At 38.6% G+C, this 26,637-nt stretch overlaps 1 protein-coding gene across 2 annotated transcripts in view; it reads right to left on the reverse strand.

The window, feature by feature from the left end:
• Window positions 1-16,229: 16,229 nt before the first annotated feature.
• Window positions 16,230-26,637, reverse strand: part of LOC127660456 (SPARC-related modular calcium-binding protein 2-like) — a 53,655-nt gene continuing 43,247 nt past the window's right edge. For both annotated transcript variants that reach the window (XM_052150699.1, XM_052150700.1), the window contains exons 10-13: window positions 20,802-20,901; window positions 18,808-19,055; window positions 17,660-17,697; window positions 16,230-16,715 (exon numbers count right to left, since the gene is read on the reverse strand). In XM_052150699.1, coding sequence (XP_052006659.1) covers window positions 16,692-16,715; window positions 17,660-17,697; window positions 18,808-19,055; window positions 20,802-20,901 — 410 coding nt within the window. In that variant the 3' untranslated portion in view covers window positions 16,230-16,691. The remainder of the gene's footprint in view (window positions 16,716-17,659; window positions 17,698-18,807; window positions 19,056-20,801; window positions 20,902-26,637) is intronic.

Genomic DNA, 26,637 nt, shown 5'->3' on the forward strand with positions numbered 1-26,637 from the left:
CTCGTTGCAAAGTCCACATACTGATGGAATTTAGGGAGCACTGTCTTGAGATTTGCATGGTTGAAATAAATAAACAGTCCGTCGGGGTAGATAAAAAGGTCTGCATCTAACAGTCACAAGCTCCAACAGCGATGAACAGTAACTAGAGACTAGCATAGAGTTCTTGCACCATTCCGTGTTGATGTAAACACACAAGCCACCACCGCGAGTCTTACCGCAGAGAGCTGTATTTCTGTCGGCACGAAATGAGGCGAGCCCGTCTAGCTGAATGGCGGCATCCGGAACTCTGTCACTGAGCCACGTCTCCGTGAAAACAAAGACGCAGCAGTCTCTAAACTCACGCTGCGTAGCCTGCTGGAGTCGGATATAGTCCAGTTTATTGTCCAGGGAGCAAACATTTGAGAGCAGGAAAGACGGGAGAGCCGGCCGGCTAGGGTTTGTTTTTAGCCTAGCATGGACCCCCGCCCTCTTTCCGCTTCGCTCTCGCACACCGCTCACGACGTCCTCTCCCCGCCACCGGCATCAGGCGACGCCGAGGGCTGGAGGCCTGGTCTCCGCAGCAAGCCGAGTACGCGTAGCGCCTCCTGCAGGTCATCATGCAGCCTGGTTTTTGCATGAGTCTTATATTTCAGTAGTGTCTGGCGATGGTAGACACGAACACCGGTTGCTCCGATGTCCATGTGTTGCAAAAGTCGGGCTTTTTTAACAAAAATAGCACCATTGTGGATCCGGAGTGGCCGCTGCGTGCTACCGCGCCGCCATCTTGGATCAAGAGCAACAGAATTGGGTTGGACTATTTTGACTGTGGCCTGTAAGCAACCAACTCGAAACCATCCAGAACATATAAATGACGTCATAACAACACCCTAGCATCATGGCAGTGAGAATTGCATGTGCAAGCACTATTCACATTTTTTGGACTTTATCCTGTCTGATTCATAAAGTTATTCTGGCTTTGGGAAAAGCACTGCAGACTCTCGACCCTCTCCCTCTCTCTTCCAAACCTTCATTCTCACGCTCTTCTGATCCTCTGTTAAATAAGGTGATATTTAGTATTATTTGATCTACCAAATCCAACAAAGCTACAAATCATATGGCATTACGATCACAGCAGAAAGCGGATGTCCAAATAATCTTCACCATCTTATTCTCAAAGGAACTACAGTGCCATTTTGTGTTGCGTATGGAACTTTTCTTTAAGCTTTTTATTTAGCTTGCAAATACAACACGGAGGCACGAGTCATCGTTTTTACATATTTTCATTTACTGAGCATGTGCAAATTCTTTAGACTACAACACAGCACAGAGGATCATGGGAAATGTAGTTTACAATATAAAGACATGAAATGAAATACACAACATTTTGTAATTTAGTCACAGCTGCAATTCAGATTTCAGAGCTTTGTGACTTAAATTTTTTATTTAGTTTCTCACAAATAATTACCCTATAGCATCAGAAGAATTGGAAAATTGCATGCTAGTCATTTGAACTACTCATAGGGTATAAAGTCTTATCTTTTGTACTTTCTGGAGCTTGAAAGGAGGATGAGACGGGTCAAGGGTTTTGTTGCATGATGCGAAATTTCAATAAACTGCTGCTTGTCAGTAACTCTGCATGATGGGGCTGATGCTCTAATGAACATTAACTACGTGCAAGGTTACGAACATGCATTCTTTTTACAAGTGTTTAGACAGATGGCACAGGGAATTCGGAAACAGTCGGTTTACTTTTGATGAGCTAAACTCTTTCTGTGCTTACTGAAATTCAAAACATTGCCCCCATTAGCAGGGGTGGACTGGGAAGAGAAATCGGCCCTGGATTTTACAAAGAAACATAAACGATTTAAGAATTTTAATCATCACAACTTTCTGTTATTGTTTCTTTTCACACAAATGATGGTGCTTCATTAATCTTTAATGAAAATAAATGCTTTTCTTTTCTTTATACACTTTTTGCAACCAAAAAAAAGCTAATTTTCCTTAAGGTCACTTAGCCCCAATGTTTCTAGTTCCCCTTCTGTCACTCACACGACGCTGTGTCGAATGAAGTGACACAAGGGGTCTTCTTGGTACCCCTTTTGTCACTTAATTCGACACAACGTCTCATTCCCTCCCTCAAGGAATGGAGGTTATGAGAGTAACCATGAAGATTTTGCTCTATTATCATGAATCATTGACCAAATACACTTAATTAGAATGTCAACATCAATGCACAAAATCAGATCAGGTTGGGGTGTTGCACAGTTTCCTTTTTATGTTGTTGGTGACCTAAAAATAAGGTCCGTAAAATATTTCTTGCAGCATTCAAGTCATCATTCTGAATACAGAACAGTGTGTTTTATTATATAGCAATTATGTGATATACAAAATTACATTTAAGTTATTGTAACATTCTGAGATAGTTTATAAAGATCATTATCAGTTCATAATAGGAAGCAGACGATACTGCTGAATATAGTTTTATGACCTTTAAGTGACCTAATTTTATTTATTGACTGTTTTACTATTTAAAAGTTATGTTAAATACTGTAGCCATAAAACCTGAGGTGGTTAACATAAACAGTCACTTTTATAAAACACTTCACCACATTACACACCTGTTAGTCCACTGCACATTGTAACGCTGAGCGTTTTTTGAAGTTGTGTGTTGTGGTGGTTTCTGATGTCTGTCAGATCTGCGCCAGCAGTAAAGAAACTTCATTAAATCATTAACATCACTCCTCATGAACAGGTACAATAAACAGTCAGCAAGTGAGTTCAGATACAAGAGACAGGAAATACATATATCAACTTTATAACCTAATAAGTTTAGATTAAACATTTTGATAATGTTAAAAAATAAAAACCTAATTACATAAGGGAGGATGACAAATGTGTAGTTCAGCAGCACTAGGAAGAGACTGCCCAAAATGAATTTGCGCGTTTGAGAAGTGAGTGATATTGAGTGAGAGAGACCCCTCCAAGTATGATTATGATGTACGGAATAAAAAATGCAATAAATCAGTTCACATTCGGAAAGTGCAAAGTACGCTTATCTATATTTGCAAAGATCAGAGGCACAAACCAGATGATCAAGGAAACCAAACAGGAGGATTTGAGTGAATTTCGAGTTTTGTACCAGTGAGGATGAGAAACCAAAAGATATCTTTCAAATGCAATAGACGTCATAAAATAAAGACCGCAATCAATGAATAATGATATGCACTCCACAATTCTTTTGACCTCCATTCAGTTATTGACAACAATAATAGAAAAATAATCTGTACAAGATCAGAAAGAATCAAATGCAGGACACAAACTGAAGCAGCATGATGATACTGGTGAAAACACAATGCAAACAGAGTTAAGAAGATGATAGGAATCTCAAAAATGGAAAGAATCCAAATCAATAATGCATTATTGAAAATTGTTATTTTTTCAACAGACTCTTGTGTTTCATCAAAGAATGAATTAAATCTATCTGATTTGTTGATGCTGATGTTGTATTGTGCCATTTCTTCACAAACTCAGTCAGTCCCAGTCAGCACTGAAAGAACAAATCATTTATGTCATTACTTTTACTCCATAAAGAAAAAGTTTTGAAACTGAAGAGTATATTTCATTTCTGACAGATGCTTTCAGGCAATATCATGCAGTTGGTCAAACCACTTATGTTTGAAAAGGCCACAGAACTAAGAGCACTGCCTGTTTTTCCCAATAATGATGGATCTTAGTTCTTAAGAGCCTTCTCTCTGTGGGAGCTTATGAACGTGTGTTCCTTTTCTACGAGCGTTCAGACTGTTCACAAAGTGAATTCGGAAACAGTATGTTGACTTTTTGTTTTTGAGCTAAACTCTGTCTGTGCTTACTAAAATTCAAAGCACTGCCCCAGTAGACAAGGCCAAAAGGGGGAGGAATCTCCACTTACGGTTAGGGTTAGGGAAAAGGTTAGGTTAGGGGCTCCCTATATCTTTGTTGGTGGTTTGGAGCTCCCGCCCCCCATTTGGAGGTCTCCAGCCTGCAGCTATACCTACATTCACAGAGGGGCACCAAAATCAAGTTGTAAAGTGAGGTTTTTTTAGCAGTAAAGGATATAGTGCACTAAAGAGGAATGCATAATTGAACATATCTCTACCCCCTAATCCAACCCCCAACCTGGACTAAATCAGTGGACTAAAAATGTAATCTTAGAGAGAATGGAACCTCTGAATTGTGGTCATAACTCATTATGTGAACGCAATTACTGAAATACATGAGATGAAAACCCAGGTCTCGCACGCTAACTAACTTAAAATCGTATTCTTGATAATAATAATTTTTGTATTGTTTTCCTTTAAAAATATCAAAAAATCCTTAAAACAAGATACATTTTATTGATCTTGTTTTATAAAGAACACTGCATAAGATATTTAGGTTTTCAGAGAATGTATTTTTAACATGTGTATTTTGTCTTACTGTACTGACAGAGTTTTTATAGTCAAAACAATTGAAAATAAATCTACCAGTGCTGAAGTAGTAATACAAAGTATTTAGATGACGTTACTGACCTTGAGTAATCTGTAACAAACACCCAGACTCATAGGTAGTGTTGAACCCGGAGGTAATGTTCATTAAGAAGTAAACTTAGGCAATGAAGAACTTGGGACGTCGTCAAAGGAGCGATGGAGAAAAGGACTTGAGATATCGTCAGAAGAGCGATGGAGAGAACATCTTGGATGTCGTCGAAGGAGCGAGGGAATGTCTTCAGAAAGTCATCACTGGTAGCGGGTAAGTGAGTCTGTAGTCATAGTCAAGACCAGACAAAGAGTGAAAGGAGGATCGGGCTTTTATGATGTGGAGATGATTGATGCAGATACGAGGGACAGGTGCAGATGATCAGTACTCAGGGGAGAGGGATTGTAAAGTATTAGTGCTGGGAGTGTCCGGTAGATCTGTGACATAATCTAACGAAATACGTTACAAATGAAATTTTACAGCATGCATTCTGTAGTGGAATACATTTCAAAAGTAACCCCCCAACCCTGGGCGCACCACAGGAGAAGATACACACATTTGAACTAAAGCAAAAGTCTCTGATGGGAAATGCCCTTTTCAGTAACTCTGAATGAAAGTGTTGTAGTCAGTTGAAATTAACCAAGATTAATAAATGCTGTAAAAGTATTGTTCATTGTTAGTTCATGTTAACTAATGTTGTTAACTAATGTTAACAAATGGTACCTTATTGTAAAGTGTTACTAGAATTTGCAAAAATGTTAACGACTGGTAAGTGGAAGATTCGCATACTACATTAAATGTTTTTAGTAAAAAAAAAGAGAGATCACATTTGCAGCTCCATCATAAAATATGTTCCTTTGGCTCACTGGTTGGTTTTTGTTTTTCGCACCATTCTCTATACACTCTAGAAACTGTTGCGTGTGAAATCCCAGGAGATCAGCGGTTACAGAAATACTCAAACCAGCCTGTCTGGCACCAACAATCATGCCACGGTCTAAATCACTGAGATCATAGTTTTCCCCATTCTGATGGTTGATATGAACATTAACTGAAGCTCCTGACCCATATCTGGATGATTTTATACATTACATTGCTGCCACACGATTGATTAACTGATTATATATTAATAGGTAGATGTACAGGTGTACCTAATAAAGTGGCCGGTGTGTGTATGTTTCTCTGTACCTGTCTAATTGTTGCCAGATAACAAATCTTGAAAAACCTCATTACTCCCAATGCAAAGACAGATGACAATATGAATACACAAATAACACCTGCATCAGACTGTGGATCCACTTACACGGTTAAAGATGTTGCTTATCAGTAGATGATGGTAGTTTATGAGCTGATAATGGTTTTTTTACAGTCTGGATTAACTCTGGAAACGTCAATGAAGATGGAGAGTGGTTCTGTCAGATAAGGACCTAAAGAAGAAAACAAGTAAAGCTACATTAAACAGTTACTTTTGTCTTTCTTTAAACCAACATGAATCTTCATGATGAAATACACTAAACAAGTCAACAAGTACAACAGACAAAACTTTTTATACATTTTACATTTTTATAGATTATTTCAGTATAAACAACATAAACTGTTTAGGAAAAGCAAGCATAATAGATGTACAGTTGTTCTACAACTGCTAACTTTTATTTATAAAGATCCACAATGATGATATATAGTTGAAGATATTGACAAGACAATTCACACAAGACCTTACCTGGAATCAGAAGACTGAAGATTGCTCAGTAGATGATGCAGTTTATGAGCTGATCACAGCTCTTTTATAGTCTGAATTCACCTACAAAACATCACTTAAAATGGACTGTGGTTGTGTCAGATAATGACGGAAAGCAAAACCCCAAAGCTGCATTAAACATTTTACATGCATTAAGCATCAATCATGTAATGTAGATGTTTTAACCACATGTAAAACGACTGACTCGGGGTTGGGCTTTGGTCCATGTGCAGAGACTACTAAATCCATTCAGTAATCCAAATTCACAATAAGCTGAATAAGCAGAACGCAACAGTAATAAAATCAGACAGAAAAATATACCAATAATCCAATGTCCAATGACGCAAGACTCGATATGCAAGACTCTAACGTAAGTGTAACAAAGTATGTTTTTCCAGGGACACACAAAAAAGAAGATTTGAACTAACAATGGTAAAATGATAGATTAACATTAATCATGATTAATTAATAAAAATAAAAAAGATCTCATTGCTCTTTGTTATCTTATGATGCCTAAAGTGCTAACTAATGTTAAGTACCTTATTACAGCTTTTCCAAATGATTTATTATGGATATCACATTACTCATCTTGTATATAGTGTATATTTCTTGATTTCCCAACTAAAAATGTATACATTGCACGGCTGCCACACGACTGGCTGATTAGATAATCTCATGAAGAAGTAGGTGTACAGGTGTTCCTAGTAAAGTGCTCAGTTAGTGTATATTTAATGTTGTTTCCCACCAAAACTGTAAGCTTTCACAAGATATGGAATATGACGCATAAGTCTACTTTTGGGTCCTTTTTAAGCTTTAAAGTATGTCATTATCAACTACTATTGTGTTGAGATCAGTCTACAAGACATCCTTTATATTTTCTATTTTGTGTTCAACAGGAGAAAGAAGGTCATACAGGCTTGGAATGACAAGGCTTAATTTCCTGTGACGCAGCTTTAAAATGTCCTGGTTACTTCTGTAACCTCCGTTCCCTGATGGAGGGAACGAGACAATGTGTCGATGAAGTGACACTATTGGTCACTCTTGGGAGCCTGAGACACCGCTGATCTTTCATAAAAGGCCATTGGGAATTGGCAAGTGGTATTTGCATGCCACTCCCCCGAACATACAGGTATAAACGGAGCTGGCGTGCAAACCGCTCATTCAGGTTTTGTGCTGAGGAGCCGTTAGAGAAGGTCCCGGCCATTTCAACGTGTAGTACAGCGTTGTGGCAGGAGGGACACATCGTCTCTTTCCCTCCATCAGGGAACGGAGGTTACAGAAGTAACCAGGACGTTCCCTACCTGTCACTCACTCGACGTTGTGTCAATGAAGTGACACTAGGGGTCCCCTACAAAAACAGTACAACTAGTTGATCTGTGTGGCGTGATCTGGCGGTGCGAGACGGGCAGACTACTGTGTGCCTCGTAGCCAGAGCAGCAGGCCGACATGTAACCTCACCCAACGCTGTTATGAGCATCGAACGGCCCTTCGGGGACAAGTTGACTGCCCAAAAAATAGGGACAGGCTAGCCCAGTCATGCCCTTTTCTTCCTCTTTTTTTGTTTTTCTCCCCAAAAAGAGTGAAAATTTGTCAACCCCATGATAGGTCCTACCCAATGGGGTGGAGTTTCTACAAACTTGGTGACTGGGGCAGAGGGGCCTCTGCCCAAGGAAGACACAGTTTACCAACAGGGAAACGTTTTAGCGGCAGATATACGTCGCATGGGGTTACCTACGGGGAACCAGTACATGCGGAGCACCTACCACAGTACAGTGCTTAGTTAGCATGTGCACTGATCCGGCAGCGAGTTTCTCCACAAACCCATCTACCCCAGGGCTAGGAGGAAGTCATCCAAGGAACACATTTTGTGAACACTACTGGGAGTCAACAGCACAGGTGTGACTTATTTCCACTCAAAGCCCCCCCACTCTCTCTGTGAGGGGTGTGGTCTCTGCAGTGTCTTCCCTTTGGGACTGACCCCCCAGGAAAGAGACGATGTGTCCCTCCTGCCATATTGCTGGATTACCCGCTGAAATGGCCAGGAACCGTCATCATGGATGGATTAAAGACACCAGAGAGAGTCAGTGGAGCTGTAGTTTGTGTCCTTATGAAACCTTTGCTCTAAGCGGAATATAAAATATCATAAATGCACTTTCCCTGAGATTTGGCCTCTGCAATTATAAACCATTTCCTCTGTTAACATTGCTCTTTATACAGTTATAAGTTTAATTTATTGGACACGGCAGACAAAGACAAAAAGCTAATTAAAATTTAAAAGCTTGTGTTAATGGATTCAGATTAAATATTTCAATGAATACATTTTTTTTTTCTTTTGTTTTTTTGTAAACATAACCACCCACTGAATTTTCACCCATTATTTTAATCAGGTTACTCTATGGCACTTTGTACAGTGTTGGGTGTAAACAATTACAAGTAATTTGTTACTGTAATGTAATTACGTTTTAGTCAAAAAGTGGAGTAACACATTACAATTTAATTTAATTAAATTATAATTACTGACTTTCGATTAAACTTATTACCTTTAAATACATTACTTGCGCTAAAGTAATATGAAATATTAATTTATATGTACGTCTGTTAGCATTTCTGTGAGAGCTGAAGGGTGTGCGACAATGAAAGAGAAAGAAAAATAGTCATTTTGAATTGGAGTGGAAAGCCATAATATTCTAAGAAATGTAATTTAGAAAGTAACTAAAAAGTTAAATAATTAGAAATTAAATTACTTTTTTGATTAAATAATCAGTAAAGTAATATGATAAAAATTTTTTGCGAAGTCATTAGTAGGGTATTACTTATTTTAAGGAAGTTACTCAAAACTGACTCTGTGTGTGTGTGTGTGTGTGTGTGTGTGTGTGTGTGTGTGTGTGTGTGTGTAGAGTATTTTTAAACTCTTAAGGTTATTAAACTAAAGGTTACTTGATGGATTTCTTTTGGTTTATTTCCATGATTCTTTGTTACTTTATGAACAAAAAGTAGGTCTTACATAACTCAGATAAAATTACTACTATATAACAAAGTCTTCATTTCATAAAACCAATGAGCCAACTTTAAAAATGAATTAAGTTTCTGTTTAAAGTAATTTTATTTAAATGTTTCCATTTGCTGCAGTGGTTGAACCACACAATAGACAGACCTATAGTCAGACAGGATAATTATGTATGAAGAGTCTTAAAAAAAAATCTTCTTGGTGTTCCACACTGAATAAATAACAGTATTCAGGTTTGGAACTACTTTAGGGTGAGTAAATAATGACATAATTTTCTTTTTTGGGTGAACTATTCTTTTAATGTATGTGAGCGATTGTACTAAATGTACACATTTTGTATAATCAATTTAATAAAAGCAAATCAAAAAACTAAACTCCAAAGATCTCTTCATAATGGTGTTTATAGTCCTCTCTGGCAGCAGATTTTGTGATAACCTATGAAAAAACTGTGGCACACACACACACATTCTTCATCAGCACATCAGTCAAAGTCTTAGTGTGTTTTGGAGTTTGAGGGGAAAAAAGAGATTTAAATGAATATGAAGAATGTGGAAAGTGTGGGAATGAGGAATAGTATGGCAGACACAAAGACCCGGCGTGTGTCAGAAGAACCCGATCCAAGACACACAAAGGAACCGCTGCAGCAAGAGCTGGACACCAGTCACTGAATCATTCAGATGGAACGAGAGAGAGAGAGAGAGAGAGAAGGGGTGGGGCTAATTCTTAGAAACCTGAGAAAATTTGAGGTTTGAGTTTAATTTAATGGGAATACATTGAGTGGCATTGTAGCCTACTATTATTCTTAGCTTTAGGAATAGTTAATTCACATATAAACATTTTGGCATCATTTACACACCGGAACGCCATTTCAAACCAGTTAAAAATATTTTAATATATCCAGGTTGTTCTTTCATACAACAAAAGTGGATAGTGATTAAAAAAAAGAGAAATAATCATCATGAAAGTAGTGAATATTTCTACAGTCCTTTACTTATGCAAATTTAGACTACTTCTTTTGTGCTTTTTTAGAGTATGGCCGTATATGCAGACAGGGGAGCTCAGCGAGTATTGACACTGACTACCACCACTGGAGTCACGAGTTCGAATCCAGGGTGTACAGAGTGACTCCAACCAGGTCTCCTAAGCAACCAAATTGGCCCAGTTGCTAGGGAGGGTAGAGTCACATGGGGTAACCTCCTCGTGGTCATGATTAGTGGTTCTCATTCTCAATGGGGTGCGTGGTAAGTTGTGCGTTGTAGCATGAGCCTCCACATGCAGAGTCTCTGCAGTGTCATTCACAATGAGACATGTTATAAGATGCGCAGATTGACAGTCTCAGAAGTGGAGGCAACTGAGACTTGTCCTCCGCCACCCGGATTGAGGTGAGTAACCACGCCACCACAAGGACCTAATAAATAGTGGGAATCGGGCATTCCAAAAATTGGGAGAAAAAGGGATAAATAAATATATATAAAAAAAAGGGGCTCCAGAATATTTTTATGATTCTTTAATATTTTATTTTCTCTTATAGAATGTGGTATTGTTCAGACATGGTTTACAATGCTTATTGTGGAGTGACCCAGGGATTGTTGACTGGAAAACTGTGACATAGAAGGAAATATAGTAAAGGAAGAATGAGAAGATTAAGCAGTGGGAAAGACAGAGGAGCAACCTGATATGTCAGTGAGCATCTGCTTGCCGTGCCGATGAATTTGAGGGATGCTGGTCATGTTGATGGAGACACTGTGGTATTTGTCCAGTATGTCACAACAAACGGCCTGTCTCATAAACAGCCACAGGTGTGCTTGGAGGGGTCACCTGACCTCAAACCTGTTCTCACACACTCGCATAGCCCACCTGAGCTGCAATGTCAGCCAGACAGACACACCATCATAAAATAAACAGAGACAATGGCATCTATTCAGTAATCAATACAAAAGGTATTTAGAATTTGATTGAAGAATTTTTAAAAGACTACATTTAAAAACACACAGCACAAAATATAGGGTTCCGTTGGCCCTTAAAATCCTGGAAATATTGGAACTATTTGGGATCATTACATTTGTGATTTCATAAAATCTTTTTAAAAAATAATAGAAAATACTATACTAAATATATTTTTTCTAGTTATGCTAAGGTATGCTTAGTGCTTTTTTATATACTTTTTTGTTAAAATAATAACAAAATGTTATTGTAAGTGGAGTACAAGGGAAAGGAGGAGGCAAGAACCGGCTTAACAATATAAATTATATTTAATTAAATGAAAAGACAAACACATACAGGGCAGCTGCTCGTAATTCTCTCTCTAGCTACCGTCTCCGGTCGCCTTTATCCATTGCTCACCTCATCAGGCTGATTGGCATCCTTAATTCCACCCGGTCCCGCCCTCCTCCGCACTACAGTTATTAATGAGAGAGGGCAACAAAAATCAATCTTCCAAACCATGTATACTTGATTAACCTATAATAATGATTTATGTTTTAGAGCTGTCGGGACAGATTTCGTTGGAAATGTTATACATGCGTCATTCGCCTAGTGGTGTTCACACAGAGAAAATAAACTCCGGCTTCAGTGGCACGTGTATGGCGTGTGAGTAGTGTGAGTAGTGTGAAGCTGAATGTTTGTTGTCACAATGAACGAGAAAAATTGACCACGGGTCATTCAAAATGACAAATATCCGGGGAATCGCCAGTTGTAAAAACAAGGAAACCCCGAACAGAGCAGAGTCTACAAGCAAAAAGTGAAAGCGACAGAGTCTGTAATAAAACCTGAATCAACATCGGTTTGGCTTTTCAGAGGTGGCAACAACTTTGAGGTCTGAAAGGCTTTAAAGTGACCCAGAGATGGCTTATTTCTTACTAAACAGGTAAGATATTATATCGATATGGTTTATGTATAGTTGTGTAATTACACACACACACACACACACATTTCTGAATTACAATAATTATACTGTTATCTGTGCAGAACTTTTCACTTTCTAGCACACATGTGTATTTTTCTTTATAACGGCAATAATTTATATAAATAAATCCTTTAGTCCTAGGCTTGCCAAGGACATGTGAGTCTTGAAATTATGTTGACCACTGATTGGTAACAATGACAATCTATAAAGTAGTTTCTATTGTGGTCTATTTTGCCAGAATATCCTGCAGTCATAAAACTTTACAATGTTTGACCTTATCAGACTAGCAATCATTCTGTCTAATGTTAACGAACGTTGCCTAACTTTTGTAACGTCATTAATTTGCATCCATGTGCACACCGGTGCCTCAAACCACTTTCATCCACACAGAGGAGTAGAGCCGAACCACAACCAAAACAATGTTCTACCGCAAGATGCATGCAGTATTATTTTTAGAATTACAATAAGAATTACAATTTGAAAATGCGCTATAAAACGTCCATATCCAGTTATCAGGAATCATTATGGAAATGAATTGTTCAAAAGGTGTTGGAAACCTTTTTGACCAAACTACAGTATGATAGATTAGCTGGAATGTTAAGGAAATCTTTAGAATATATATATACATATACACACATATATATGTTGGGTACCACTAGTGGTGCAGAAATTAATAAACCTTCATCATAGACAGTTTAAAGACACCAGAGAGAGTCAGTGAAGCTGTAGTTTGTGTCCTTATGGAACCTTTGCTCTAAGAGGATTCAGGTGTAGATTTGTTTACACATTTTAGTTTGTTGTTGTAAGACTAGGTGAGTATTGACTGCAGTAGATGGACATTTAGAGTCTGGTGCAGGTGCTTTAGTAATGAGAAACACATGGTTGAGTGAAAACACACACATCCAGACATAAAGACTCATATCTGACTACTGGCTAAATAAAATATATGAAAGCACACAAATAAACATACACATTTGTAAATCAAACACACCCACAGATATATAAACAAACAAATCCAGCCCCATTATGGTCGGTATGTTTTCAAACTTTCTGTTGATGCTGATTATTGTCTTGGGGAAATTTGGTGGAATTTACAGCGAGGTAGTTGAAAATCGTTTGGTTACGTATGTAACCTCCGTTCCCCGAGGGAGGGAACGACACGTTGTGTCGGAGAAGCGACACTAGGGGTCTCTCTTGAGTGCCGATATTCACCTCTGACCTATTGAAAAGGGCCAATGGGAGTTGGCAGTCAGTATTTGCATACCCCGCCCCCGGACATACGAGTATATAAGCGGGGCAAATACGGAAGTTTAGTCAGGATTTTTCTGAGGAGCCGGAATGGTCCGGCCACAACAGTGGCTCGGTTCAGTGAAATGGCGGAGGAAAGACACAACGTGTCGTTCCCTCCCTCGGGGAACGGAGGTTACATACGTAACCAAACGTTCCCCTTCTGACGCTCTCTCCACTTTGTGTTGGAGAAGCGACACTAGGGGACCCATTCCAATCTTGCCATGTGCTGAACCATGTACGTGAACCGCCGATACAGAGGCGGGCAGGGATTTCATCCAGTGCCACGCATCGTCTGTACCTGGCTGCACGTACCCTTCCCCAATGCCCCATAAGAACATCGGAGTCCTTCTAGTTGCCCTGAGAGGGGAACAAGGCGATGTTTGCCAACATGGGAATGGGCCAGCCTGGCTGGGCCTCTTTTCTCTCTATGTTTCTCGCATAGAGCAATCACGGCCGGGGCCCTTACACGCATATAGGGAAGGGGGTCTTACCCAGACCCTGCGGAGACCACACCTGCCCTTTTTCTTGGGGAGGAAAAGTGGTAGACACGTCACACAGCCGTCTTAGGGCTCGTGTGGAAAGTATGGTGTGGTGGTAGATCCAGCCTCGAAAGGGGGGAGTTGCTACAGCACGGCGACCGAGGCAGCTGTAACTGCCTAAGGGAGACACAGGGATCCGCTCGTAAGGGGACAGAACCGTGGAATTACACACAGGGGGAGTCCGAGCAGGAGGCCTTACCTGTGGAGCACCTATACTAGTACAGGGTAGCCATCAGGGTACCCGCAGTGGCTTGGGTCGGCGAGTTCCTCCGCTGAACCGCGGACCCGGAGGGCTGGGGAGGAATCGACCAGGGGCCCAACTTCGGAGTGGGAGCTCCTGGGAAGAAGGCGCACTACTTTACCTTGACGTCAGGAAAAGGGCGCTGGGCGCAAGTGATCCACCCGGCCGGTCGGTCTACGTGTTACCGAGTTCTACGGGCTCGGACCTGACAAAACACGAGACGCAACCGACTCAACGCAGAGGTTGTAAAACCTCGCGAAGGTGTTGGGTGTTGCCCAACCCGCGGCTCTACAGATGTCTGCTAGGGAGGTGCCCTTGGCCAGTGCCCACGAGGACGCAACACCCCTTGTTGAGTGAGCTCGGACCCGCAAGGGTAGGGGCACGGCCTGGGTGTGATAAGCCAGTGTGATGGTGTCGACAATATTAAAAAACAATATTAAAAATGGACTTTGGTGAACTGTTTCAAAAAAGTATGAGCATTGTGTAAGGCACTAAATACAGGTGTTGAAGGGGTCCAAAACATGTTGCACTTGTTGTGTAAATGCTAATCAGGCCTGATGTAGGTTAACTTTTCTTTAGCTAAAATCGATATGTGCTTACAGATCTTTTAAACACTGCCCCAAGTGGCCAAAGCTGTAAGTGTTGTTGGGCATATGGGCACGTGTGAACTACATTTTCCGGATTAAATATCCATGGAGGTGCACCAAAAGTAAGTTGTGAAACTAGTTGTTTTTAGCTATTCGGGCTTTAATACTGTAAATATGAATGCATACTTTATAAAACTGAACCCGCCAACCCAAACCCTAAACATAAACCAATCAATCAGTGGAGTAAAATGTTAATGTTAGAGGGATAAATGCAACCTCCAAATCTTGCTTGTCACTGATTATGCGAATGGCATTCCTTCTTGTTTTCAATGCGCTTTTGGTTGTGCCACAAGGGAAGGCAACCACACTTGAGCTGATGAAAAATATGTCTTGGAGATAAAGCGTCTGAAAAATGGATAAAGTATATACGTACATGCACAAGAACGTAACAGAACAGTGTGCCCAATATCAACATGCCAGTGACCCAGATGAGAAGCACATACACCCAAAGCTCAATTAATTCAAGTACTCAACTAAAATAACCCATATTATAATAGATTAATGTCACAAGTTTGATTACATTGAATTTCAGTATAATAGTGAGAAACCGTGTTTTGGGTGAGAACAGACCAACATTTAATTCATTTTTCACTTTACATCTTGTCATTGAAGTCTCTAGGCATGTTCATGATTTCAAGATCGATTACACTTTGATCGCCAAGGAGCTTGCTGTCAAGATTACTTTTATTCTGACTTTATCTCCTTTTTTGGAGCTTCAAAAGCCTGATCACCATTCACTTGCATTGTATGGACCTACAGAGTTGAGAAAATCTTTGTTTGTGCTCAGTAGAATAAAGAAAGCCATACACATCTGGGTTGGTATTGAGGGTGAGTAAATGATGAGAGAATTTTAAGTTTTGAGTGAACTATCCTTTTAATACCAGGTGTAAATAGCGCCTTACTCATTCAGACACTCACCCTGCTGTTATCTCCTGTATCTATATGCAGCAGTGAAAAGGGTTGTGGAGATAATGCAGGTAGTAGCTGAACAGTTTTGAAGTCCTTAATTTGTCATCTTTGAAGTGTCAATAGCTAATCCCCTAATAAATGTTCTCTGCGGAGTTCAAACCAGAGTATAAACCATCTAATCTCTCAGAATCACCACCAGATCAGCGAATCATAAATTACACACAGAGCAAAATAAATAAATAACTGAGGTCAGTCTGTAAGTTCACTGATGGAGGGAAGGTGAAATGTCTTTTTAAAGATCCTTCTCTGAAACATTAGTACAATAATAAAAATACATTTTTTATAAAAGATGTCTTTATTTCTAATCATCATGAAGCAGTTTAAAAAAAAAAAAAAAAAATTGCATCCCATTCCATGCGTGGCACAGGACTATAATCTGTACTTCCAATCTCAAGGCAGTAGTTGGGGTTTATATATATATATATACATATATATATATATATATATATATATATATATATATATATATATATATATAACTAAAACAAAGCTTCTAAAATTCAGTTTAGATGCATTACAAACTATTTCTCCAAAAGTAAAGACAAGCAAAGTACGTAACAGAACATCAAAAAATGGCCTTGACAAAAGCAACATGTGATACAACTTGTACAATTTAGAAAAGAATACTTATTTTAGACTCACAAAGGACACATACATTGTATGTGTTAAATACTATTATTCTTTTAGCTGTTGTTGTAAGGACATACAAATGCTAACTACATCATTCACATATTCAGCAGTCTGTTTAAATACCTTATTCTTTCTACAAAGTGAATTTACATTGTTTTAAAGTACAAAGTGCAAAGACTATTTTTTCCATCGTCATTTTGGTGGCGGTGTGATCTGCGGGACAACAGCTGGTGCGATCCGATCTCAGAGGCGAATTTAGCCTTGTTTCTTTGCCACGTTCTGCAAGAAGCAAGACCAACATGAAAATGACAGTGAAAGCAAGGCAAATATAATCTTAATGCTGTCATAATTTCCATAAACTATAGTCCAGTGTGTGGTATGTTAGCACAACACTATGTTTATGTACATTTTCTGGTAATCATTGTACTAGCAATTCATCAAATAATGGTGAAGAGCATTATAACCGGCAACATATGCAGACGCATCATGCAGTCAAGTACACTTTCTACATTTAAAATAGCAAATTTCAGTCAGCACTAATTACCTGATTTGCATAATGTCTTTAGTGAATTGAGTGCTAAAAAAAAACAAATAGTGCATGCAAAGAAACGTCGCTATTAGTCGGTACAATGTATTCTTAGTGAATTTCCCCCACCATTATTAGTAATCATCTCATACTGTAGCATTCAACCCCAGAAAGACCTCATGAAAGCAAAAGTATTTTTTTTTTCTGGGAAAGTGGACACAAATATGTATGACTCATCTTGCACTTATAGGCATATACAAATTCTTGTCCAATCAAATGCATTCTAGAATGAGAATTCCCTCCCCCTAATCTCACGCATCAGGCTAGCAATGGCAAATAGCAAATCATGGTTCACGGCTAACCATGGCTATTTAAAGGGACAAGCCCCCCATATGACCCTCCTCAACTTCATGTTTCAATATGTAATATGTCAAGTAAGAAATTCAGGGATGAACATTTTTCTTAGGTCTTTCTTAGGTTAAATGTGTCTGTGTTCATTTTTTGTTGCTGTGGGTTCACCATGTGCACACACTGGTATTAGTAAAGTAACAATTTCTGAACTATTATAGGAGGTTTTCTAAATGTCTTGTATAATTGATTTCAATGTACTACTCAGTAAAAAAGAGAGGGAAAAAAAGAGAAAGAGGTGGGCTGGAATGCATGCAGTAAATGTTAACAGACGCAGACATTAACTCACCAGTTTACTAGAGGTTGTGCCTTCACCTGTTTTAGCCCCTAGGAAATAAACAAAACAATGAGAGTTTTACAGGACAGTTCCCCATTACATGACAGTAATATGGGTTGTTTCTGAGAAAGTTATTTAACAAATGCAAGCACTCATGGCCATTGAAAAGACCACACAATCTTAAACAATTTCTTCCTGAAATTAAAATGAACACTGTCATAATTTCCTTCGTACAGTCAGAACATTTAGGGCGCTTAGATGACGAGTGCAAAAGAAAAGATGTCATATTTCTATTGTTGACTGCTAGTATTAACATTTTGTTTGTCATCGGGATGCAGTTATCAAAGTTTTTAGCCAAATTAGATTTAAACTAAAAATTATAGGCTGATACAGATACCGATAATTGCAAAAAGAGTCAGTTGAGGTGGTTTGGGTATCTGGTAAGGATGCCCCCTGGGCGCCTCCCTAGGGAGGTGTTTCAGGCACGTCCAGTTGGGAGGAGGCCTCGGGGAAGACCCAGGACTAGGTGGACAGATTACATCTCCACACTGGCCTGGGAACGCCTCGGGGTCCCCCAGTCAGAGCTGGTTAATGTGGCTCGGGATAGGGAAGTTTGGGGCCCCCTGCTGGAGCAGCTGCCCCCGCGACCCGACTTCGGATAAGCGGTTGAAGATGGATAGATGGATGGATGGATATGCCAGTGGTTTTATTTGGTCAATATTTGGTCAATAAATCTTGCCGGACGACACATCAGTGCACATTAGTTTGTCCATATGTATAAATATCCTTATCACATCCCCAAATTCATCTGACTGGTCAATTGTTAAAAAATTATAATTGATTCATGTCAAAATGTGAACTATTTTAAACATGGCGGTTATGGAGCAATATGCAGAAAAATAGCGAGATGTTAACATAGACCAAAAATAAAATAACACTGCAGTCTGAACGCAAGAATGTATCTTGTGTGAACAGCCCCTTACACACTACAATTTACATAACATCAGAGAACGCTATGAATCCATTGAATTCCATTGGGATCATGTGTCGCAATGATTTTGAGACTGCAACAGTGATTTGCGCTGACAGTGATTTACACCGTCAAATTGACCTCAAGACAAAGATTGCTTGGTTATCCAACAATAAATAGTGTGACTCACCTTCTTCCTTAGTGACCCCTAAACAGCCCATCAGTTCTTGTAGAGACAGGGCCTTATCGTTACTGACGTCGCAGTATTCCACAAACTTCTTCACACACTTCTTCGGTTTGGATTTCTTGCGCAGTAACCGTTTGAATGGTTTGATTTCTTTCTTTCCAATGTCACCGCTTGCATTTTTGTCAAGTTGGCTGAAATACCAGTGGACAACTCGTTCTTCCAGAGTGTGACTGGGGTCAGGCTCCAACATCCTGAATGGAGAAAAAATAACATTTTATCAATAATCATAGTAGCATTTACGTGCACATCACGCATACTAACTTTATTTTGGACATGCATTGGTTTAAATAAATGTGATGTATTCCAAATAAAAGGCCTTATTCATGAAAGGGATAGTTCACCTAAAAATGTTTATTCTCTCATCATTTACTCACCCTCATGCCATTTCAAATGAGTATGACTTTCTTCTGCTGAACACGAACAAAGATGTTTAGAAGAATATTTCAGCTCTGTAGGTCCATACAATGCAAGTGAATGATGACCAGAACTTTGAATGTCCAAAAAGCACATAAAGGCAGCATAACAGTAATCTGCATGAATCCAGTAGTTAAATCTATATCTTCAGAAGTGATATGATAGGTGTGGGTGAGAAACAGATCAATATGTAAGTCCTTTTTTACTACAAATTCTCCTTCCTGCCCAGTAGGTGGCGATATGCACAAATAATGTGAATCGCTAAAAACAAAAGAAAAATATAAAAGTGAAAGTAGTGATTTATAGCAACAAAAAAGGATTTAAATACTGATCTGTTTCTCACCTACACCTATCATATCACTTCTGAAGGCATACATTTAACAAGTGTAGTTGTATGGATTACTTTTATGCTGCTTTTATGTGCTTTTTTGGACTTTAAAAGTTCTGGCCACCATTCACTTGCATTGGAAGGAGTAACAAAGCAGAGGTATTATTTTATACATTTCAGTTTGTGTTCTGCAGAAGAAAGAAAGTCGTACACATCTGGGATGGCATGAGGGTGAGTAAATGATGACAGAATTTTCATTTTTGGGTGAATCTCTTGAAGCACAAGCAGAAGAACTGTGTAAATTGTTTGTAAAAAACGTTATTATGTAAATTGTCACAAGCCTAATCAGAATATGACCCAATTGGAGGAATATTCCAGGTTCAATACAAGTTCAGGTTAATCAACGGCATTAGTTAATCCACCTAGTCCTGGGTGTAATGCTAAAATACTCCGTTAACAAGACGTTAACAATATACACGTTAACATTATTTTAGTGTGAGAAAATTGCTTGCTAACCTTATCTGTTTAAAGTTATATTCAATACTGGGATTACAGTTTGTCGTCATGACAACAATGTTGCAATATTGAATATAAATTTACACAGATCAGGTTAGTAAGCGATTTGAATACACTCAAATATTTTGAATGATGTGGACTTTAGCATTTATGGACGGGTCCCATTCATCTCCATTGTAAGTGCCAACTGAAACCGCAAGTTTAGCGTTTTCTTTTTAATAAGAGTGACAAGTCAAAATAATTTTTTGTGGAAAACATTATGCACCAAATGCTGTTAATCGAGCTTAACTTTTATTGAACCTGGAACATTCCTTTAATAGGAATTGTCATGATGTAATCTTGATTAATGTGAAAATTCTCAGGTTGACAGTTTAATAGTGTTTGTATGTTTCTACAAGTTGGATGTGAAAGTTAATTCTGAATGGCAACAAATGAACCGTTTAACAAGTGAAACATTGCAGCAGTTTTGCTGCCATGTTAAAACTGCAGGTGAAGATTATTTCAAATGAAATTTCTCTTTAGCTGCTTGTTGACGATGAAGGACCTGAACTAGTCAGACAGCTAATGAAGAGAGTAAATATTTTTACTACACACATCGAGGCCAGGTCAGTTAATTTCATGAACCTTACCATTACATCTAAATCTGTCAATTATCAATTTAATTACAAAAAATAATGACCTGCCAGCAGACGCCGGGTCAGTTACCGCATGGACCATGTCTGTGGACAATGCGTCCAGTATGCTCGTCAGAAATTCTGTCTTCTTCTCCCCAGGACATCCTGAAAAACATGGATGCAAGAGTTACTTTCACGTCACTTTTAAAACGACCTACATGATAGAAACAGTGGATGTGTAGACCTGTAAACATAAAAGCACTTATCTTTGATCAGTATTGTCCTCCCTTACAAAAAACAAAACTTGCCGCACATTTATTTTTTTTTACAAGTCTGCTGCTCGTTATGTTCACATGCAAAGCTTGTTGTTGAGCTTGTTATTCGCCACAAATGTTTGCCAGACGTTTGCAGCTCTTCACCACTTCTGGTGAACCTCAGGCAAACTTTTGGCAACAATGGACAATTTGCCGCAAGTTTACTGCAAAGCTCATTTGCGTGTGAAAATAATCAGTGGCGAATTTGGGGCAATTTTTAAGCGAATTTGCCATCAACTCTTGATTTTTGCGTGAAATAATAGCAATAATAATAAATAAATAATAATGTGTGAAATAACACTAAATATATTTCTATACAACAGGAATAGTTTTGACAATTCTGTCATGATTTACTCACCCTCATGTCGTTTTAAACTAATATGCTGTTTCTTTCTTTTTTCTTTTTAGTTGAACACTAAAGGGAATTTCTGAAGTATCCTCTTGCTGCTCTTTTTTATACAACAACCGTTCATAGCAACCATGTCTCTCAAGCTCCAAACAGGACCAAGTAAACACCGGAGTATCCAAAGGGGGCGCTATATCGCGAAAAACGTTTATGCTTAAAACGTTAAACGTCTCCGTATACATAAGTCAGGCATTTGAGGATTCATTTGAAAGCTTAGAATCTGCAGTTTTCAGAGATTACTTCTGCATTTATGTTACTTCAAATAACAAAATAAGGCATCAAAACATTCATGTTGAAAATTAGCATCCCCCAGATGTAATGGGGTAGAAATATATAAATAAAAATAATAGTTCCTCACATAGCACATAAGTGACTAGTTCATATTACTTGTGTGCTATATTGTGAGACTTCTGAAGCCATACAATAGCTTTGTGTAAGGAACAGGACCAAATTTAGGTCTTTATTCAAAGCTAATCTTCCCCTCCGCTGCAGCTCTCAAGAATGTAAGCCTTAGTCACCATTCACTTTCATTGTATGGAAAAAAAAAAAGCATGTCTTATGTTCCATGAGGAAAGAAAGTCATGTATTTTGGAATGGCAAAAGGGTGTGATGACAGAACTTTTTTGGGTGAACTATCCCTTTAAGTATCTTTTAAATAAAATCCTGTGGCAAAAAAGATTGATAGAGAACAAAGCTTCCTTTCATGTGACATGTACCTTCAGGCAGTTACCAGTATAAACAGCTATGAAACCTCATAAACAGCTGTTGTGGCTGAAGTACCTCATGTAACTCTGCTGCTCTGGTCCTAATTATTGAACTATATGTTATTTTGACACTCAGAAACTAAGCAAGCATGTTAACACTGTATACTGTATGTTAGCACCTTCATTATAACATAGTTCTTACTCATTAGAAAAGGCATAACATTTTAAAATATTTAACACTTTGTAAAATTTTGTTTGCTTAAATTTGTATTTATATGTGTATATAGGTTTAAAACATTTATTTTAAATGAGCTCTGGATTAAGGCTTCTGAACTACCAATGTACATGTTCTTGAAAACTAAGGCTACTGCTGGTGTGCAAAAACACTGGTGGATATGTTGGGAATTGTCGCCATAGGTGGTCCAATAAACACCTGAAAGGTGTAAAACTAACAGCCGTTTCACTGTTTTAACACCAACTGCACATAAAGATGGTGGAGAGAAGGAGAGTTAAGCTCTGTCATGGCTTCAGACATTCTTTGCCGCACTGTCGTAAAAATCAGACCTCCCCTATCCTGTCTAAGGAAGATGACAGCTGCCAATCAAACAGATGACGAGCCGTGTGTCCTGTGTTTATAGACTCAGGTAGAAGCCTGCTGTGTGTGGGAACTATGCTCTGTAGACTTAAAGTTGGGGTGAATCTCACAAAACCTGCCAAGAACATGTCCAGGTATATTTCACCCCAAAAATCAAAAGAAAGAAATGAAAAAATTATTTTGCTTAAAGAAAATGAAGCACATTTGTAGGACCTTTAAATGAATAACTGACCTAAAATTGAAAGTTTGGTCATAATTTACTCACCCTTATGTCGTTCAAAACCTGTAAGACTTTCCCTCTTAAGCAGAACACAGAAGGAGTTGTTTTAGTAAATATCTTGGTCCATCTTATCAATACAATAGCAGTTGATTTTGATTAAAAAAGGCCCAAATGTTTCATAACAGTAGTCAGTGGGATTAATGCACCATCTTCCAAGTCTTCTGAAGATACATGATAGATTTTGGTGAAAAACAACCCAAATTGAAGTCATTTGTTAGTGAAAATCTTGATGTCCATTCATTAATGTGTATGAGAGAAGCTTGTTCAAGAACTTGCATTGTTTGTAGTGCTTTTTTAACTACAGAATTTTCATATTTGGGTGAACTATACTTGTGATATTATTTTGGCAATTAAGCACACACCCCTAAATTATTATCATAATCTTTATTTAAATTTTTCTTTTATAATTATCAATTTTTATTGATTCTAAACTCAAATCAACACAAACAGCACATGAAAACACAGAATAAACTTTAATCAAAATATCCCCCCTAAACTGTCCCTCTCCTCTGTTCCTCCCTGGCAACCCTCTAAGAAGGCCACTTAAGTGCCCCACTTCTTGTCAAAGGCACCCAAGCTGGCCAGCTGTCTATGTGACATCTTTACAAAGGCCGTGACTCTGCCCAATTCGGTGCACCACTCATGAAATGAGGGTGCACCAGCCAACTTCCATCCCCCAAAGATCACTTCCTGCTAATCATCACACTGGTAAGGACCCAGTTTTGTATGTGTGTATTCCCTACATTAACCCCCGCCCCATCACCCAAAATACAAAGACTGGGGCAGAATGAAATCTGAGTCCTCAGGATCTCACAGACAACTCTGAACCCTCGACCAAAACTCTTGAATCTTAGTACAATACCAAAAAACGTGGGCTATGTCCCCATCCTCTGATTGGCATCGCCAACAGGTTGGTGTATCTTTAAGTCCAATAAAAACTATGCAGAATCTTAAATTGAATGAGGTGCATCCTTATATCCCCAGGGTGGATCAGACCCCTATGAACTGCCTAAAGTGGCTCCCAAGCCACGCCCACAGAGGATACTGTGGACCAGTTGGTCTCCAAGTAAACATTGATTCCAGCCTTTACATTTGTTGCAAATCAGGATTTTGATAAGAGGGATACATTAAAGCGACAACTATATTATTTCTTTTTCTCCATATGTTGCAACACCTCTAAACAAACCAGGGCATGATCTGAGACTAAAATATTTCCAATTGAGCAATCAACAACAGATGAAATGAGGGACTAAGATATACAAAGAATATCTATTCTAGAATAAATCTTATGGACTGATGAAAAAAGGAGGAGTGTAACTCCACAAAAAAAACTCCAGCCGTTAGGCAGAACCAACACAAAAAGAAACAAAAATGGAGCCCAGCTTCCTCTAACAGCCAAGAGAAAGTACAGCGAGTCAATCCATGAGAAACACTAAATGGCTTACTCACTCCAATGTTTTTATGAAAGACAGTGCTTGCTTGGGGCATAATAATAATACTTTGCGGCCATCCTTAGTATTTATACTCTGTTTGGTTGGGAACATCTGTGCAAAAGCAATCTTCCTTTGATGTAAAAGTTTCTTGCATTCCTTGAATCGATCATGTTTATTTCTTGTAGAATTTTCAAAGTCTGGGAACAAGAAAAAGTTGTGATTTTTCCAAGAAAGCTTTCCTTTACTCCTCGCAAAATCTTTATCTGATGATCTCAGGAATTTGGAAAGGATTGATTGATCTCCCTCAGCCGATCTACGAGCCGGAACCCTGTGAGCTTTCCAGCTTATGGCCCGTTATGCCGAGCAGAATCGGGAAGAGCTCGTCTAGGAATTTTACCATATCTCTGCCCTCCTCATGCTCAGGAATTCCAACAATTCGGATGGTATTCCTGCAGCTCTTATTCTCAAAATCTTCAAGTTTTTTAAGAACATGTTCTAGATCAACTTTGGTCACCAGATAATTCCCTCTCCGATGACTCCAGATAATCAATCCGCTTCTCAACATCTGCCACTCTTGTAACCAACTCAGAGAATTTTGTTTCCATCACCATATTCGATCGACGTATTACAGCAAGATTTTCTTAAACAGCAACAACTTTCTTCAGAATCACAAACATGTTGGACAGTTGATGCTGGATTTCCATGGCCGCATTATTCAAATCGAGTCCCCGGTCAGCAGGCCCGTCAGAGGTTTCAGCTTAATATCTCCAGAGCTGATGATTTTGAATTTTTTGACATATTGACTTCAAATATGTAGCAGTGTGTATCAAATCTAACTGGATTATAACACAAAAATAACTAAAAACTAGCCAAGTGTGCAGAGCTCGCCGCCTACACGTCCGCTCCTCACATTGTACCACATGACTCTATCATAATCTTTATTTAAATTTGAAAGTATTTATACTTTTATAAACATAAAATATTTACATGTATACTCCAAAAAATATAAGGCATGATTTTCAATCACATTATTCATTTAAACCACACAATGAGGACTTTTAAGACATAAATAGACTTAATTTTCTGTTACAGTATATCTTTCTGTAAAGTTTTAAAATTATGTTTTTTGTGAAGTGCAATACAAATAAAAAAATGTAAATGAGAAAACAGGGGGCATGGGTTGCTCAGCGAGTATTGACACTGACTACCACCCCTGGAGTCAGAGTTCGAATCCAGGGTGTGCTGAATGACTCCAGCCATGTCCCCTAAGCAACCAAATTGGTTCGGTTGCTAGGGAGGGTAGAGTCACATGGTGTAACCTCCTAGTGCTCGCGATTAGTGGTTCTCGCTCTCAATGGGGCGTGTGGTAAGTTGTGCATAGATCAAGAAAAGTACCATGAGCCTCCACATGCTGGGAGTCTCTGTGGTGTCATGCACAATGAGCCGTGTGATAAGATGCGCGGATTGACTGTCTCAGAAGCGGAGGCAACTGAGACTTGTCCTATGCCACCCACATTGAGGTAAGTAACCGTGCCACCACGAGAACCTACTAAGTAGTGGAAATTGGAAATTCCAAATTGGGATAAAAAGGGGATAAAATAAAAAATTGTGAATAAAAAAGAAATGAGAATACACACACAATGGCAGTATTTGTTGAACTGCCTTTAATTTATACTGACTTAAAACTAAAATTGTATTATAATAAAAAAAATTTTTTTAAATTACAGTAGTATGAATCTATTGAGAATCACTATTGAAAATAAAAATATTTATTAGCTAAATAATAGCATTGGATAGTATGTATTGGATAGTAAATAATGTCTGTTTTCACAAAAAATATTTTGTGAATTTGAGTAAATGTGGCATAAAATAATTATTTTATCATATTATTTGCTCTCATTTAAATTGCATTATGTATACTATATTCTGACATTTATCTGGACTCCCTTACAAAAAATCTAAACTAGCCGCAAACTTGCAGCGAATTTGCGGCAAGTTAGGGGCAAATTTGCACTGAACTCTCAATATTTGTATGGGCTGCCCTGCTCTTTAGATATTGGTTTCGGCTTCAACCACTGGAAAACACATCAGTCACCTACTAGTCAAGAAGCTGAGAGAGTCACACTTGTCAAGCTCCAAAAAGGACAAAACCCCCATCCTAAAAGCAAA

This window comes from Xyrauchen texanus, chromosome 20 (assembly GCF_025860055.1).
Source record: "Xyrauchen texanus isolate HMW12.3.18 chromosome 20, RBS_HiC_50CHRs, whole genome shotgun sequence".
Taxonomy (NCBI): domain Eukaryota; kingdom Metazoa; phylum Chordata; class Actinopteri; order Cypriniformes; family Catostomidae; genus Xyrauchen; species Xyrauchen texanus.